General features: G+C 41.1%; 2 protein-coding genes across 2 annotated transcripts; both read left to right on the top strand.

The window, feature by feature from the left end:
• Positions 1-24: 24 nt before the first annotated feature.
• On the top strand, positions 25-1,874 carry znf593 (zinc finger protein 593). The gene is made up of 4 exons (XM_063497504.1): positions 25-124; positions 355-569; positions 985-1,047; positions 1,143-1,874. Exons 2-4 carry the CDS (start codon positions 370-372, stop codon positions 1,267-1,269), a joined length of 390 nt encoding a protein of 129 aa, XP_063353574.1. The 5' UTR covers positions 25-124; positions 355-369; the 3' UTR covers positions 1,270-1,874.
• A 3,913-nt stretch (positions 1,875-5,787) lies between these two features.
• On the top strand, positions 5,788-13,274 carry selenon (selenoprotein N). Its single transcript, XM_063498467.1, has 12 exons — positions 5,788-6,201; positions 6,888-7,005; positions 8,151-8,281; positions 8,602-8,814; positions 8,913-9,037; positions 10,366-10,503; positions 10,605-10,686; positions 11,023-11,211; positions 11,289-11,394; positions 11,771-11,883; positions 12,007-12,108; positions 12,539-13,274. Exons 1-12 carry the CDS (start codon positions 6,013-6,015, stop codon positions 12,704-12,706), a joined length of 1,674 nt encoding a protein of 557 aa, XP_063354537.1. The 5' UTR covers positions 5,788-6,012; the 3' UTR covers positions 12,707-13,274.
• Positions 13,275-13,317: the final 43 nt, after the last annotated feature.

The raw sequence follows: 13,317 nt of genomic DNA, 5'->3' as shown, positions 1-13,317 counted from the left end.
TTTTTATTATCGCCCCACTGTTAGAGACCGGGAGTTTGGCGCCCTCTGGAGGTGACTGCGTAGTATCGTTCTACTCTATTGACCCGGAAATAGATTTCACTTCTCTCGGTCACACGTGTGGAAGGTAAGCAAAGTCTGAAAATAACATCTGCGACGGCTTATTAGATGTAGATCGGCTGCAGTAACGATTGATTAGACGTTAAACGCATATTTTTGATCGGTATTTGTAAATAGATTCTAAGAATTATTAACTGGGAAGTATCAGTGAAACAATCGAAAGATTTTAATGTTCACACAAGTCTGTGACGAGTCTGCGTTCATTTTGGGGGATTAAAACCCTTTTGTTTCACACAGTACCAACGGGTTATCATGGGGAAGTCCAAACAAACCCGAAACCACAACAATGGCAAGAAGAAGAACATTGCAAAGACCTGGAAGACAAAGCGCAGGACCAAAGACCTGGATCAGATCCACTCAGACATGAAGCCTGACACAGCTGCTAAACTGCTGCATCAGGAGGTTGACTACGATGTAACCGGATGTGCACAACACTACTGCTTACACTGCGCGTAGGTATTTCTCTGTTTACTGTAACAGTCCATCTGTTAACTGACTTTGCTGGATATATATGCTGCTTACCAAACTCTTAGTCTTCATCAGCATTTCCTTTAGTAAAATATTTAATATTTCACCTTACGTTCTGCTGAACTTTTCCCATTGGGGTTGGAAAAAAAGTAAATCTTCCCATATGAAAAGCTGGAATGGAGAAATATTCTGTACTGTCCAAGTCTGAGGCCACAGGCTCAGCTGGAAAAGGCTGGCGTACCCAATGATGAATGATTAGAGCAAATTTCAGTCCTAATCCAGGCTTCCTTAAAATGAAATGCCCTCTTCCTATACTCTCTCATGCTGTGAGCTGTTCATCTGTTAAATTTTTAAGAAATATCGATTTTTTTTAATGCGATGGCCCTTCTTGTTTTACAGGAGATATTTTGTGGATATGAGATCCTTGAAAGAGCACTTCAAAACTAAAGTGCATAAAAAACGGTAAGCGGACCACTCTACAGTCACATATTTGGACTTACAGCTCTTAATCCTATCCATGTAAGTTTCATGGCTTACCTCCTTTTTTCCCCATCCAGACTGAAACAGCTCAGAGAAGAGCCCTACACCCAGGAAGAGGCAGAGAGAGCAGCAGGCATGGGCTCATACATCCCTCCAAAAATTGTTGAAGTGAAGACCCAACCATTAGAGGAGGACATGGAATGAAAGCCTCTGACATTAATCCACGGACTGATTAACTCATAAAAGAGGCATTAGAAGTTAATGCTTGCAGTTATTGTTGTCACAAACTTTATTAGCAAAGCTGAAAATGCCTTTTGTGATAGATAATGTTTGTTTTTCAGCCAGCTGTGAGAAACGTGGTTGTTAAACTTCCAACACCAAGTTCAGAAGGCTTCTCCTTACAATCAGATGTATTGTCTGCCTATGTAAATACAAAGGATGGTGGAATGTTTTCTACAATAATAAATTTTGTGGAGTTGATTAAGTCACATTACACATGTGGAGTACAGCAGTGCAGTTAGAGCTGTACCTGAACTTACCAAACAAAGAAATAGAGGAAAACATGCATTTCTGTACACAAAGTAATATTTATTTTTCACTCTAGTTGTTCATTTAAAATACTGGACAGTTACCTAAGTTTGACTATTGATAGAAAATGTAATTCTGCTGTGTACTATATACCTTATTTTGTAACTGCTTCAAATGGAGGGAATTGGACATGTGCATAGTGATTCAGATGTCTGCGACCAGGCTAACTTATACCTTGTTAAACTTCTAAATGTTCTTAATTAAACAATTTTGAGACAACACTTACTGCACAGAGATCATATCATCATGTCTCATTTTACAGGTCACAAGGATCGGGAATGACACACTTGGAGTACTTGTACTTTAGTTGGAGGCACTGGATTACACACGTAGTCCCCTATTTTCAGTGGCGTAGTATCATAATTTTTTTGATAATTAATTTAATTTTCATAATTAAAATATCAGGATTATTTTTAATGCTTCAGTGGAAATTCTTGGCACTCGATGGCTGTGTGAAATCTACAATCCATGAGCGTTACCAGTGCTGCAGCTACCTTCGGCTGTTTGTGAGTCTCTTCATTCAGTTTTGAATGTAATTACCGAAAAGCTAATCTGTTAGCTAATATGTTTGCCTTGAGAAACGCTTGGGTTGCTTTTGAAGTATGCCTTGAGCAAGAATCCGTTTACACTGTGAAGCTTTGTCTGATCAGTTTTGCAGTATTTGGCTGAATCTGAGCGGACAGTATAGCCTTGTACACTTCACAATTCATTCTGCTACTTATATCAGCAAACACAATGGTGGCCTACTAACACTGTCAGCCATACATGCCCATGCCGAAACATTGTCTCTACCATGTTTGAAAAATAATGTGGTTTAGTGTAGATCTTTCTCCATACTTTTATCTCACTGGTTTCATCTTTCTGACAATTTTTTTCCTTTGCAGCCTAATCTGGTCTTCCTGTTCTTGAGTTTAACCAGTGGTTTTCACTTAATTGTAAATCCTGTATTCATCAAGTCATCTTTTGATTGTAGACTTTCATAATGATATTCCTTCCTCCTCAACAGTGCTCTTGACTTAAATAGCTGTTGTGAAGGGGATTCTGAAGCAAGGCAGTAACTGCGATCTTCCACTGTATTTGTCTTGTGTGGTTTTTCAGGCCTTTTTGTGTTCCTGAGCTGGTCAGTGCATTTTTTCCCCTACAGAACTGTACCAGGTTGGTCAACCCTAAAGTTTTTGCTCCCACTCTGATAGGTTTGTTCTGACTTTTCAGCCTAATCATAGCCTCCCTGATAATCTCTCTGGGCCTCATATCGAGAATTCCAGTGACCAGCTACCAAATGCAAGTTCAAAATTTGGAATAAACTGCAGGTCTTTTATTCATTTTTTTAATGGAATAATCAGGTCAATCAGGTGTCCGATTATTGTATAAAGTTGGCTATAATTCCTAAGCATTTACTGCAATACTTTTGTTCAATCCCTCACATGAAAGCTGGAAGTTTGCATTTTAATCACTGCTTAACTTGATGTAAAATCCATTGTGGCGGTGTACAGAAGAAAAACTACCATAACAACATATTGACCTGTCCAATACTTATTGACCTGACTGTATATGAAAACCCACATTCACCTGTTGACATTTATATTTGCACTTCAGTGGTTTTATCTTGTCACACACACCTGTGTGTGTATTGAGGGCAGTTTGTGGTTCAGTATTTTTCTCAGGGACACTGTGATACACAGACTGAAGACATTTAATCTGTACCTTTTAAAACAACAGAAAAACCACAAAATAAAGTTCCAGAGAAAGAATACTGGAATATACCGTTGTAAGGTTCTTGGCCATTCAGGAGTAATGGACACACACAGATAGACAAGTAGCTCTTTAGTCCTCCTTTGGGCTCCAGATGTGAGAGTCAGAGTTTAGCATCAGAATAAGAATACTTCAATAAACCCTAAGGAAATTATGTGTTTTACAGTTGCTCCAAGACAATAATAGTAACAGACTGAACTAACTGAATAATACAATATATTACAAACTTTTAAAAGTATAAGAATTAGCTCATTTATACATATCAAAAATGTTACAGAGGTGAAATATATATGATTGACATTTTACTCTAACCTGTACAACTTTGTCTTTGTTATTTTACTGTAGAGGATGTGCAAAAGGGTGTAACTAGCAGTGTGTACTGTGCATTAGATGGAGGAGTTGTACAGAGAGATAGGCACAGGCAGGAATGCTTTCCTGTGTCATTCAGTGGTGCATTTGGGTAATCTCAGTCTCTCACTGAATGTGCTCCTGTGACTGGCCAGCAGGTCATGGAGTGCGTGCAAAGGTATTGTCCAGCATTGTCCTTATCTTGGACAACATCCGCTTCTCCAACACCACCCTAAGGGAGTCCATCTCCACAACATTACTGGCCTTGTGGATCAAGTTTACCGAGCCTGTTGGCATCTGCAACCTTCAACCTGCTGCCCCAGCATGCAACAGCGTAGAGGAGGGCATTGGCCACAACAGACTTGTAAAACTCTTGAGCATTGCGCGACAGATATTGAAAGACCTCAGCTGCTTCAGAAAATGGAGACAACTCTGGACCTTCCTGGAGAGTGCAGTGGTGTTTTAACCCAGTCCAGTTTATTATCTATGTGTACACCAAGGTATGGTGTACACATAGATGATGAGCTGGAGATGATTCTGCTTACACCACGTGACAAAGGAGTCAACCACAGCCCGGTACTCCATCTCATCACCCTCAGTGATGCATCCAACCACTGCAGAATCATCAGAAAACTTCTGAAGATGGCAGGTCTCTGTGCAGTGGCTGAAGTCTTTAATATAGATGGCGAAGAGGAAGGGGAGGACGGTCCCTTGTGGTGCTCCTGTGTTGCTTATCACCTTGTTAGACACACAATGTTAAAGACGCACATATTGTGGTCTTCCTGTAAGGTAATCAACAATCAAGGACACAAGAGATGCATCCACCTGCATCACTGTCAGCTTATCACCCAGAAGGGTTGGCCTGATGGTATTGAATGAACTGGAAAAGTTGAAAAACATGACCCTCACAGGTCTCACTGGCTGGGCCAGATGGGCGTGGACAAGAATGAGCAGTTAGATGATGGCGCCCTCAGCTCCGAGGTGGGGCTGGCAAGCAAACTCAAGGGGATTCTGATGTGGCCTGACTATAGGTCGGGGCTGGGCAAGGATAAGTCTTTCCAGGGCCTTCACAACGTCCCACAGGCCTGTAATCCTGTGGCACTGAATTCATATTGCACTAAAATGTTGAGGATTCTGTGTGAGGGTCATTTAGTGCCTTTTGTTTGGGGGAGTAACCTTTTAAATGTGCCTATTGTACATCAATGATAAATACATTTACATTTATAAACCCATGGATTTTTGTAGCTCATATGCCACCTTTTGAGGTGAGGAGGTGTCCATAGATCAGCAACTGCTATAGGTTCAAACAACAAGACCCTTATCCCCGCAATGTATATATTACAAAGCAGCAGATAAATAAATACGAACCGTTAACGCATTTAAGATAACCCAATTAAGTGATACATGAATTGATTTTTCTGTTTAAAAGTAAGAGCGGAGATTTTCACTTTAAGCAAAAAGCTTCTTACATCTTAACACACGCTTATGACACAGCATCAAAGTAAAGGTTTCATAGTTTTAATGGAGTGTTTAATTCTATTGCAGACAAATCTAACCATCAAAGAGAAGATAAAAAGAAACAAATGTTAAACCTCTGCTGCTACATTAACTTACATAAAATAAAGGTAAGTAAAATCAAAATTTTTGGACAGAGCCATTTGGCAGATACATTTATAATTGAACTCATTATAAAACAGTTGCATTGTTCCTGAACAATGCAACTCTACGTCTTTAAATACAGCTACTACCCCAGTGTACCCAGTAGAAAGATTGTAAAGTTATACTTCCTGTTATTACTTTCAAAATAAATCGTGGCGCTTAGCTTAGTTTAATTGAGTTTTTCTTCTTTGCCAGTAACCAACAACGACTTTGGCATTTTGCTAAAAAATATATATTTGAATTCACAACAATTGATCATAATATCAACTTTTAAAAAAAAAATGCAACATTACGGAACTCTCCCGCTTTTATTTTGAACGCCAAAACACTATACATCCGCTTTACCGTGCTAATAACTTGCTAGCTTGACACCTTAACTGCATCCATATGGCTCGAGATTGGATGTGGGAAATAAGAAATCTGTGCTGCTAGCTAACATTGCACAGCTGTTGCCAGCGGGGGTAACGGCCAGAGAAGAAGCGAGATCCTCTCCTGCGGGACAGAAAAAGTGCCGCTAGACTCGTCACACTTTTTAAAAGAGCAAGTTTACACTGAAAGACGAACATGTCCTCGACTAAATAGCTGTGGTGGAGGTCGAGGATGGCCGCAGACGTAGATAAAAGAATCCCGGAGGAAGAGAAGAAGATTTCGCCGCAGAATGGGAAGCAGAGCCCGGGCTCGAGATCCTGGATCTGCAGGGGGATGTGGACTCTGCTGGTCGTCTGTGCTGTTCCTCTGTTCGCTTTTGGGATAAAGTACTACCAAGATGCCCAGCTCCTCAAACGTCATGTGAGACCCAAATCTGTAATTATGTTATATCACAGTTTAACAGTGATCTCGACTTGGTGGGTCTAGCTGTGTTAATAGAAACTTTGCAGTGACCTTCTCGTCCTTTTGAGGACCCATGATTACATTAATATCAGTGCAGGGACATTCAGCTGTTATCTTGCAGTAGTTTTCTCTGTAACAGATGTTTCGATTATTTATTTAGCGGACACGCAGTCACCATAAAGCTCCACATCTGCAGTTTTTCCACCCCCATAGTGTTTTATTATAGGGGGGTGGTTCTTTGTCACAGCTGCTAAAACTCACCCCCTTGTCCAAATCCACACTTGTTTGGTTACTGAGGGTCTCCAAGTTGTTCTTGCACCTCCCTCCCCCTCTTCCCTCCATTGTAAGGTCGCTGGTAGGCACGCGTCTGCTTCAGAAAGGGTGGTTTGACTGAAATGCATGCTAGGAATCTGCCTCCTCAGGGATGATCTTTATCCAGGCAGGATGCTCAGTCATTTGGGATAATGTAGCACATTACTTTAAATGTGTCACATCTGAGCGAATGTTTTTGTAGTTGTAATAATTTAAAATATTTGCATTTCATGTGATGGGATCTTAATGTCCTAATATTTTTTATGCTGCATTAAAAAAAAGCATGTGAAATGACCGTGAAGATCAGTCTAATGCATGTGTCCTTCCAATAGGAAGAGAGTGTTCGGACACTGGGTGCCGAGGGGCTTTTTCTCTTCTCCTCTTTAGACACCGACCACGACTTCTATCTCAGTCCGGAGGAGTTTAAACCTATTGCAGAGAAGCTCACAGGTGCATCATGTTACCTTTCTTTGTGCTTGTCACTTTTGTCCAATCATTTTCCTTCAGTCTCCTTTGTCACTTATCGTTGTGGTCACAAGCGTACATACACTCATGAGGCATGAATTTCAAAGTAATCAGATTTTACTGATTTGTTTGAATAGTTCTTTTTTTCAGGGTGGAATGATTGTACAGCATACATCTTTAATGACTTAAAACAAGAACCGGGTGCACAAGTCTGAATTTATTTTGGACTTTCTCTAATCTACAGGGTCGAAACTATACATATAGGCTCATATATATGTATACATCCCTACTAATATTTGGCTAAATGTCCCTTAGCAAGTTGCGCCTCAACCAGATGCTTTTGGTAGCCACTAACAAGCTTCTTTTATAATTCTGGCTGTATTTTTGACCACTCTGTCAGTTTTTGATGTGTGTTTGGGATCATTGGGTTTAAACACCCAGTTGTGTCCAATTTTTAACCACCTACGTATTCATGTTAGGTGAAGTTGAAGTATATGGAGGTAGTCCTCCTTCCTTATTATTCCATCCACCAGTACCACTGACAGCAAAATGGCCCCAGAGCATGATGCTGCCACCACCATGCTTAACAGCCAGTACAGTGGTCTTAGGTTTGATGATATAAAACATACTTCACTGTGGACAGTGACACTGGTGTTCCAGCAGTCTCGTCAAAGTGGTGACACAACGGAGTAGCTTGTACTTAAGTACAGTTATTTGAAATGATGATCTTGGAATCTGTAGTTGTTTAGAAATGATGCCAATAGACCTTCTCAACTTGTGTACATTTACAAGTCTCCTTTGTAAAGCTCAACTTAGCTCCATCGTGTTGGTCAATCCAATGAGTGCTGTCACAAAAAATCTTTTTTGTGCTGTCAAAGAGAAACTACCAGCTGTAGTCAATCATGATCACTAAGGAGAAGTTAATTGGACTTGGCCTTAAAGGTTAAAGACATTGTAGAACCTTCGGCACCACTTAGCTATAAAGCATGTCTGATTGTTCCATTCTCGAAAAAGAACAGTTCAAAGAAATAATTAAATGCCCCAAATCATCATGACATTCACGCACATGAGTGTATGTAAACTTGTGACCACAAATGTATAGCCTCACACTGACTCTGGTTTACTTACAGGGATTACAAACCCAGCGGATTTTGAGGAGGAAGCGATCCATGATCCCAACGGGGAGACTTTAACCTTGGAAGCCAAAATGCAGCCTCTCCTGCTTGACTCCATGACGAAAAGCAAAGATGGTTTCCTTGGAGTAAGACAATACCAAACTCTGCGTGCTTCCTTTATACTGCTGGTTTATTGTTCTTTCTCATCGCTGCTCTACAGCGTCTGCAGAGGACTGCTTTAATCAAAATCACAGCACAGAAAATCCCAGAAGGGCCTAAATTATAGCGTGTTGATGCAGTTATTGTTGATAAATGTGCTTGTACATTGTCTGACTGTCTTACTCAGCTCTTTGTGAATGCAGCTCATTCAAAAGGTGCAAGCAGCCTTGAATTGAATCCAGAATGAAACTGCTGAGAATTTGTAATGCTCATGCTTTCCAAAATTACATTCCTCCATCTCTTTCAGGTTTCTCACAGCTCTCTGAGCGGGCTGCGGTCTTGGAAGAGCCCAGCAGTGCCTTCTTCGTCCTTCTCTGCAAGCCAGTTTAGGGTGTTCTTGCCCCCGAAGAACAAAATAGAAGTCGGTGACACGTGGTGGGTGATCCCCAGCGAGCTCAACATTTTCACTGGATACCTGCCCAATAACCGTTATCACCCTCCCACTCCAAGGGGCAGAGAGGTAGCCTAAAAATCCATCTCTGTTTGGCCTATGGTTAGATTATAACTTGTGATTATTGCACTGTATAGTGGCTTATGGTTCTTTGGCTCTTGGTGCAGGTCCTCATCCACTCCTTGTTGAGCATGTTCCACCCTCGGCCCTTCATCAAAAGCCGCTTTGCTCCGCAGGGCGCAGTCGCCTGCATCCGAGCCAGCAATGACTTCTATTATGACATTGTCTTCAGGTGAGGAGGGAGTAAGGAGGATGGCGGTGTTTTTTAATATGTTTGAACTATTAAACTGCAAAATATGTGTATTATGCATTAGTGCTGATTGATGTCTAAAGCACACAGTGAATTTTAATGTTATTATGAGTCACCGTGTTCATTTTATTATTCTGTCAAAAGTTTTACAGGAATTCTGTGTGGATGAATTCCACTTTTAGTTAGTAAGGAAACAAAAGATAGAATTGTTTGTTTTTATGCTCATTCATGACTTTTTAGTTTCCAGTTTTAGTTCCATATGACAGCCACAAACCATAGACAGAGTGAGCCTGGTTCTGCCGGAGGTTTCTTCCTGTTAAAAGGGATTTTTCCCCCCTGCTATCACCAAGTGCTTTGTCACAGGGAGTGGGCTGATTGTTGGGCTTTTCTCTTTATTACTGTAGGGTCTTTACATTGCAATATAAAGCGCCTTGAGGTGACTGTTGTGGTGATTTGGTGTTATATAAATACAATTGAATTGAAAAAGCACTCTAATTGTAAAATATTTAAAGCAGAAGTTTCAAACTCACTTAAAGGCCATGTTGGAAAATGAGAAAAGCACGTATGTTGATGTGCTTTAAATAAATATGTAGACTGCCCTACGATCAACTCACAAGAACCCGTTTCACAAGCCTGAATGTGACAACTAGTGGCAGCTTTTATAAGACAAAATTCATTCAGACAAAACACAATAATGAAGATTTACTACTTATGATCTTGCACATATTTCTACAAATCTCACAGAGCCTGTTTCGGGCCTGAAAGCAACAACTCAGTACTCATGTGGGAGATTTCAATTAAAAGAAAAACAGTTAGTAGTTAAAATTCTTTGACAGTAGCCTTTATCTCATTGCAGATAGTTGTACAGGCCATTCCTTACACTTGGTAAATAAAAAATCAGTCTCCCGCCTCTCGCAAAATTGTCTGCCTCCAGCATCAACTGGCCTTTTCTGTTACTCTGAGCTTAGTAGCTTGCAGGTGCAGTGGAAGGGCACCCTTCTGTTTAACTTGCTGTGTGCGTGAGGTGCATGTTGCTATGGGGACCATTCCCAGAAATGGGCTGGCCAAAATGTACTGAAAACCCAAAGTGATATGTGGGTAGGATTCAGTTAATTCTTGAGTTTGACACCTGTGGTTTGAAGTCTTTGTGATGCTGCTGTAGTAAAATAAAGCCTCTGACAGCTTTGTGAAGGTCGAAAATCAAAACACCGTGCAAATGTTATGACCTGACTCCCTGGTTAGTTCTTGTAGGGGTTTCCGACAGAGACTTATGTGCTCTCAATTTTTACTCCTTCTGTTCACCCCTGCAGGATTCATGCAGAATTCCAGCTCAATGATATTCCAGATTTTCCCTTTTGGTTCACACCAGGCCAGTTCACTGGCAACATTGTCCTCTCTAAAGACGCTTCTCACGTCCGCCTCTTCCACCTTTATGTCCCCAATAACAGGTAAATCCCTCTCACACACACACAAACTGTCACACGTGTTCATATACTCCCCTATCGATAGATCGTTGTGAAGTTTGGGTGCCACCTGTGCTGTGTTACAGGTCTCTGAATGTAGACATGGAGTGGCTCTACGGAGCCAGTGAGAGCAGCAATATGGAGGTGGACATTGGTTACCTGCCACAGGTATGGCTGTATATCTCAACACTAACTGTTCTCATCACTGTGTAGCTGCATCAATATTGTTTCTGGGTTTTTTTTAAAGTCTGACTGTCCTAACTTAGTCTTTAAGTTAAGTCACATCTATTTGATTTCAGTCAATCAAACAGTATTAATGTCACGGTAACTGCCTGCTTTGACTTTAATTTAAAATGCATATGGATTAAATACTTATGAATCTGTTCATTTACTCAGACATGTGTGGAATGGCACAAAATGTAAAAGATGATCCTCAGAAATGACACACAAAAGTGTCTGATGTAAAGTATGTGTAATATTTCTAACGAGAACTTGCGTTTGCAGTTAGAGCTGCAGTCCGCAGGCCCATCCACTCCCTCCATCATCACTGATGAGCAGGGTAATATCATTGATCGGCGTGACAGCAGCAATGAGCCCATCCAGTTTGTCTTTGAGGAAATCCACTGGACCTCAGAGATCAGTCAGGAGGAAGCTGCACGCCGCATGGAGGTCACCTTCTATCCATTTAAGAAGGTAATTCTCTACGTTCGAATAAGTTGGTGATTGTGTTATTGCACACAGTGTCGATGTAACACTGTGCTCCTTCCCAGGTGTCCTACCTGCCTTTTTCAGAGGCTTTCGAGCGAGCCCAAGCAGAGCAAAAGCTGGTGCACTCTATTCTGCTGTGGGGAGCTTTAGATGACCAGTCCTGCTGAGGTGAGATCATTACCCTGCTGCTGATCCCACAGAACCGAATGCTCCTCTTTTTAATGTGATGCTTCAAAAGTGCATCACAGTCATTAAATTCAAGCTACTGGGTTTCTAAAGGCATACCATTACCAATTAAATATTACTGTAAAGTGCACTTAAGCCCATTTTTATAAAATGGCAGGTAAATACAGGTGTTACTAATGATGTACTAATTATGTTAATTAAGGATCTGTGCCAGTTATTCATGTCATTATTAATACCTGTGCTGGTTTATTATAACTCATTGAGTCTGCTGACTTTGACGACCATTACACCTATTTGGAGTTCTACCTTTTTCCTAATATGTTCACCGTATCCTTGTCTCCTCCCCACGCTTTTATAGGTTCGGGGCGAACTCTCCGGGAGACAGTCTTGGAAAGTTCGCCCGTCCTCGCCCTCCTCAACCAGAGCTTTATAAGCAGCTGGTCTCTGGTCAAAGAGCTGGAGAACTTGCAGGTAAGCAGCTACAGTGGTGAAAAATCCAGAAAGTTGTGCAATTACTGAAAAATGTGCTTATCCTCTTACTTTGAGTACAGCTGTGTTTTCACTTAATAAATATCCTGTTTCCTCTTTTCCCAGGCTGATGAGCAAAACCCTGCGTTGAGTGAAAAGGCTCGCTTACACCTTGAAAAGTACAGTTTTCCTGTGGAGATGATGGTGGCTCTGCCCAATGGAACCATTGTAAATATTATTTTTCATAGAATTAAATCATAGGCAAAAGCACACTATTGGGAATATTAGGATAATAAATGTTGGCTATCTGCATTCTCCATGTTGCATTAGCAGTGAAACAACACAGTCAACTGTGAGGCTGATGGCAATGAAATAATAAAAATGAAATACGGTAACATTAGCTTAAGTGGATGCATCATATCCCTATAAGTGCCCACTGACTAGCCGAGCATAATAAAACTGGCACAGATATGGAAGACTCTGCCAAAAATAAAAAGTACTACATAGAAAGTTATTTACAGTTTTATTAGCAGCTACTGCAGAAAGTGTTGTGAAAGTCTTACTTTGAAAATGCCATATTAACCCTGGCTTGACCAAGTATAGATGCGAAGAAGAAAGAAGCCTCTAAAGCCTTTTATCCTCTTTTATGTGGTTTCAGGTTCACCACATCAATGCCAACTTCTTCTTAGATCAAACTGCCATGAAACCCGAGGAGGAAGAAGCAACTTTCAGCTTCTCCGGCGGCTTCGAAGATCCCTCCACATCCACTTATATCAGCTTCCTGAAAGAGGGCTTGGAGAAAGCCAAGGAGTACCTGGCACAGTAATGTGTTTGAGCTTAACCAGACTGGGCAAATGATCCAAGATTAGGAAAACCTACCAAGCATCTGGTGGCGTTCCTCTTCTGTGTGTGTTGGCAGCTGGAAACGTTTTTGCCTTCTGTACTCTTTGCTACTATTTATTTGGACGACTCTCTCGGTTAAAAAAAAAAGAAAAAGTTTTATATAGTATTTGTATTGTGACAAGTAGAAATCCAAAGGCCTTCCACGCTGAGCAGGAACAAATACAGTATGTAACACATTTAGACTTGCTCTTTATCCTTGTAGCTGCTGAATAACATAGCTATAAGATATAGATGGAGGCCTACCAAGCCCCAGTTTAGTGTCAGTACCATTCTTTAGTGCATTACAACCCAGTATAGTATTCAGTATTTCTTCTTTTATGTGGTGGTGTTGCATGTGCAGTATTTATTGACTGACTGAGCTTCTCTGCTGCTGAGCGTACCCAGAGACGGAGCTGCTGGTGTTGTTTCCTCCAGCTGTGTTTCTGCAGTTAGTGAAGGCTTTGCCTGAAAGCTCTCCCCGAGCTGGGTAACGCCTGATGTTCTTGTTGAGGCTGCTGGAGGGAAACACCCTTCTCTGACTCAGGGGACAAAGGC

The sequence above is a fragment of the Pelmatolapia mariae genome, linkage group LG16_19, assembly GCF_036321145.2.
Source record: "Pelmatolapia mariae isolate MD_Pm_ZW linkage group LG16_19, Pm_UMD_F_2, whole genome shotgun sequence".
NCBI lineage: Eukaryota > Metazoa > Chordata > Actinopteri > Cichliformes > Cichlidae > Pelmatolapia > Pelmatolapia mariae.
The sequence above is the reverse complement of the archived record's forward strand: the minus strand, read 5'-3'. Positions and strand labels throughout refer to the sequence as shown.

What these genes read in the sequence shown, in the direction of transcription:
- znf593 (XM_063497504.1), top strand. Translation starts at nt 370, where the DNA reads ATGGGGAAGTCCAAACAAACCCGAAACCACAACAATGGCAAGAAGAAG. An exon ending in CACTACTGCTTACACTGCGC is followed by an intron (nt 570 to 984) that starts GTAGGTATTTCT and finishes CTTGTTTTACAG; the next exon opens with GAGATATTTTGTGGATATGA. An exon ending in ACTAAAGTGCATAAAAAACG is followed by an intron (nt 1,048 to 1,142) that starts GTAAGCGGACCA and finishes TTCCCCATCCAG; the next exon opens with ACTGAAACAGCTCAGAGAAG.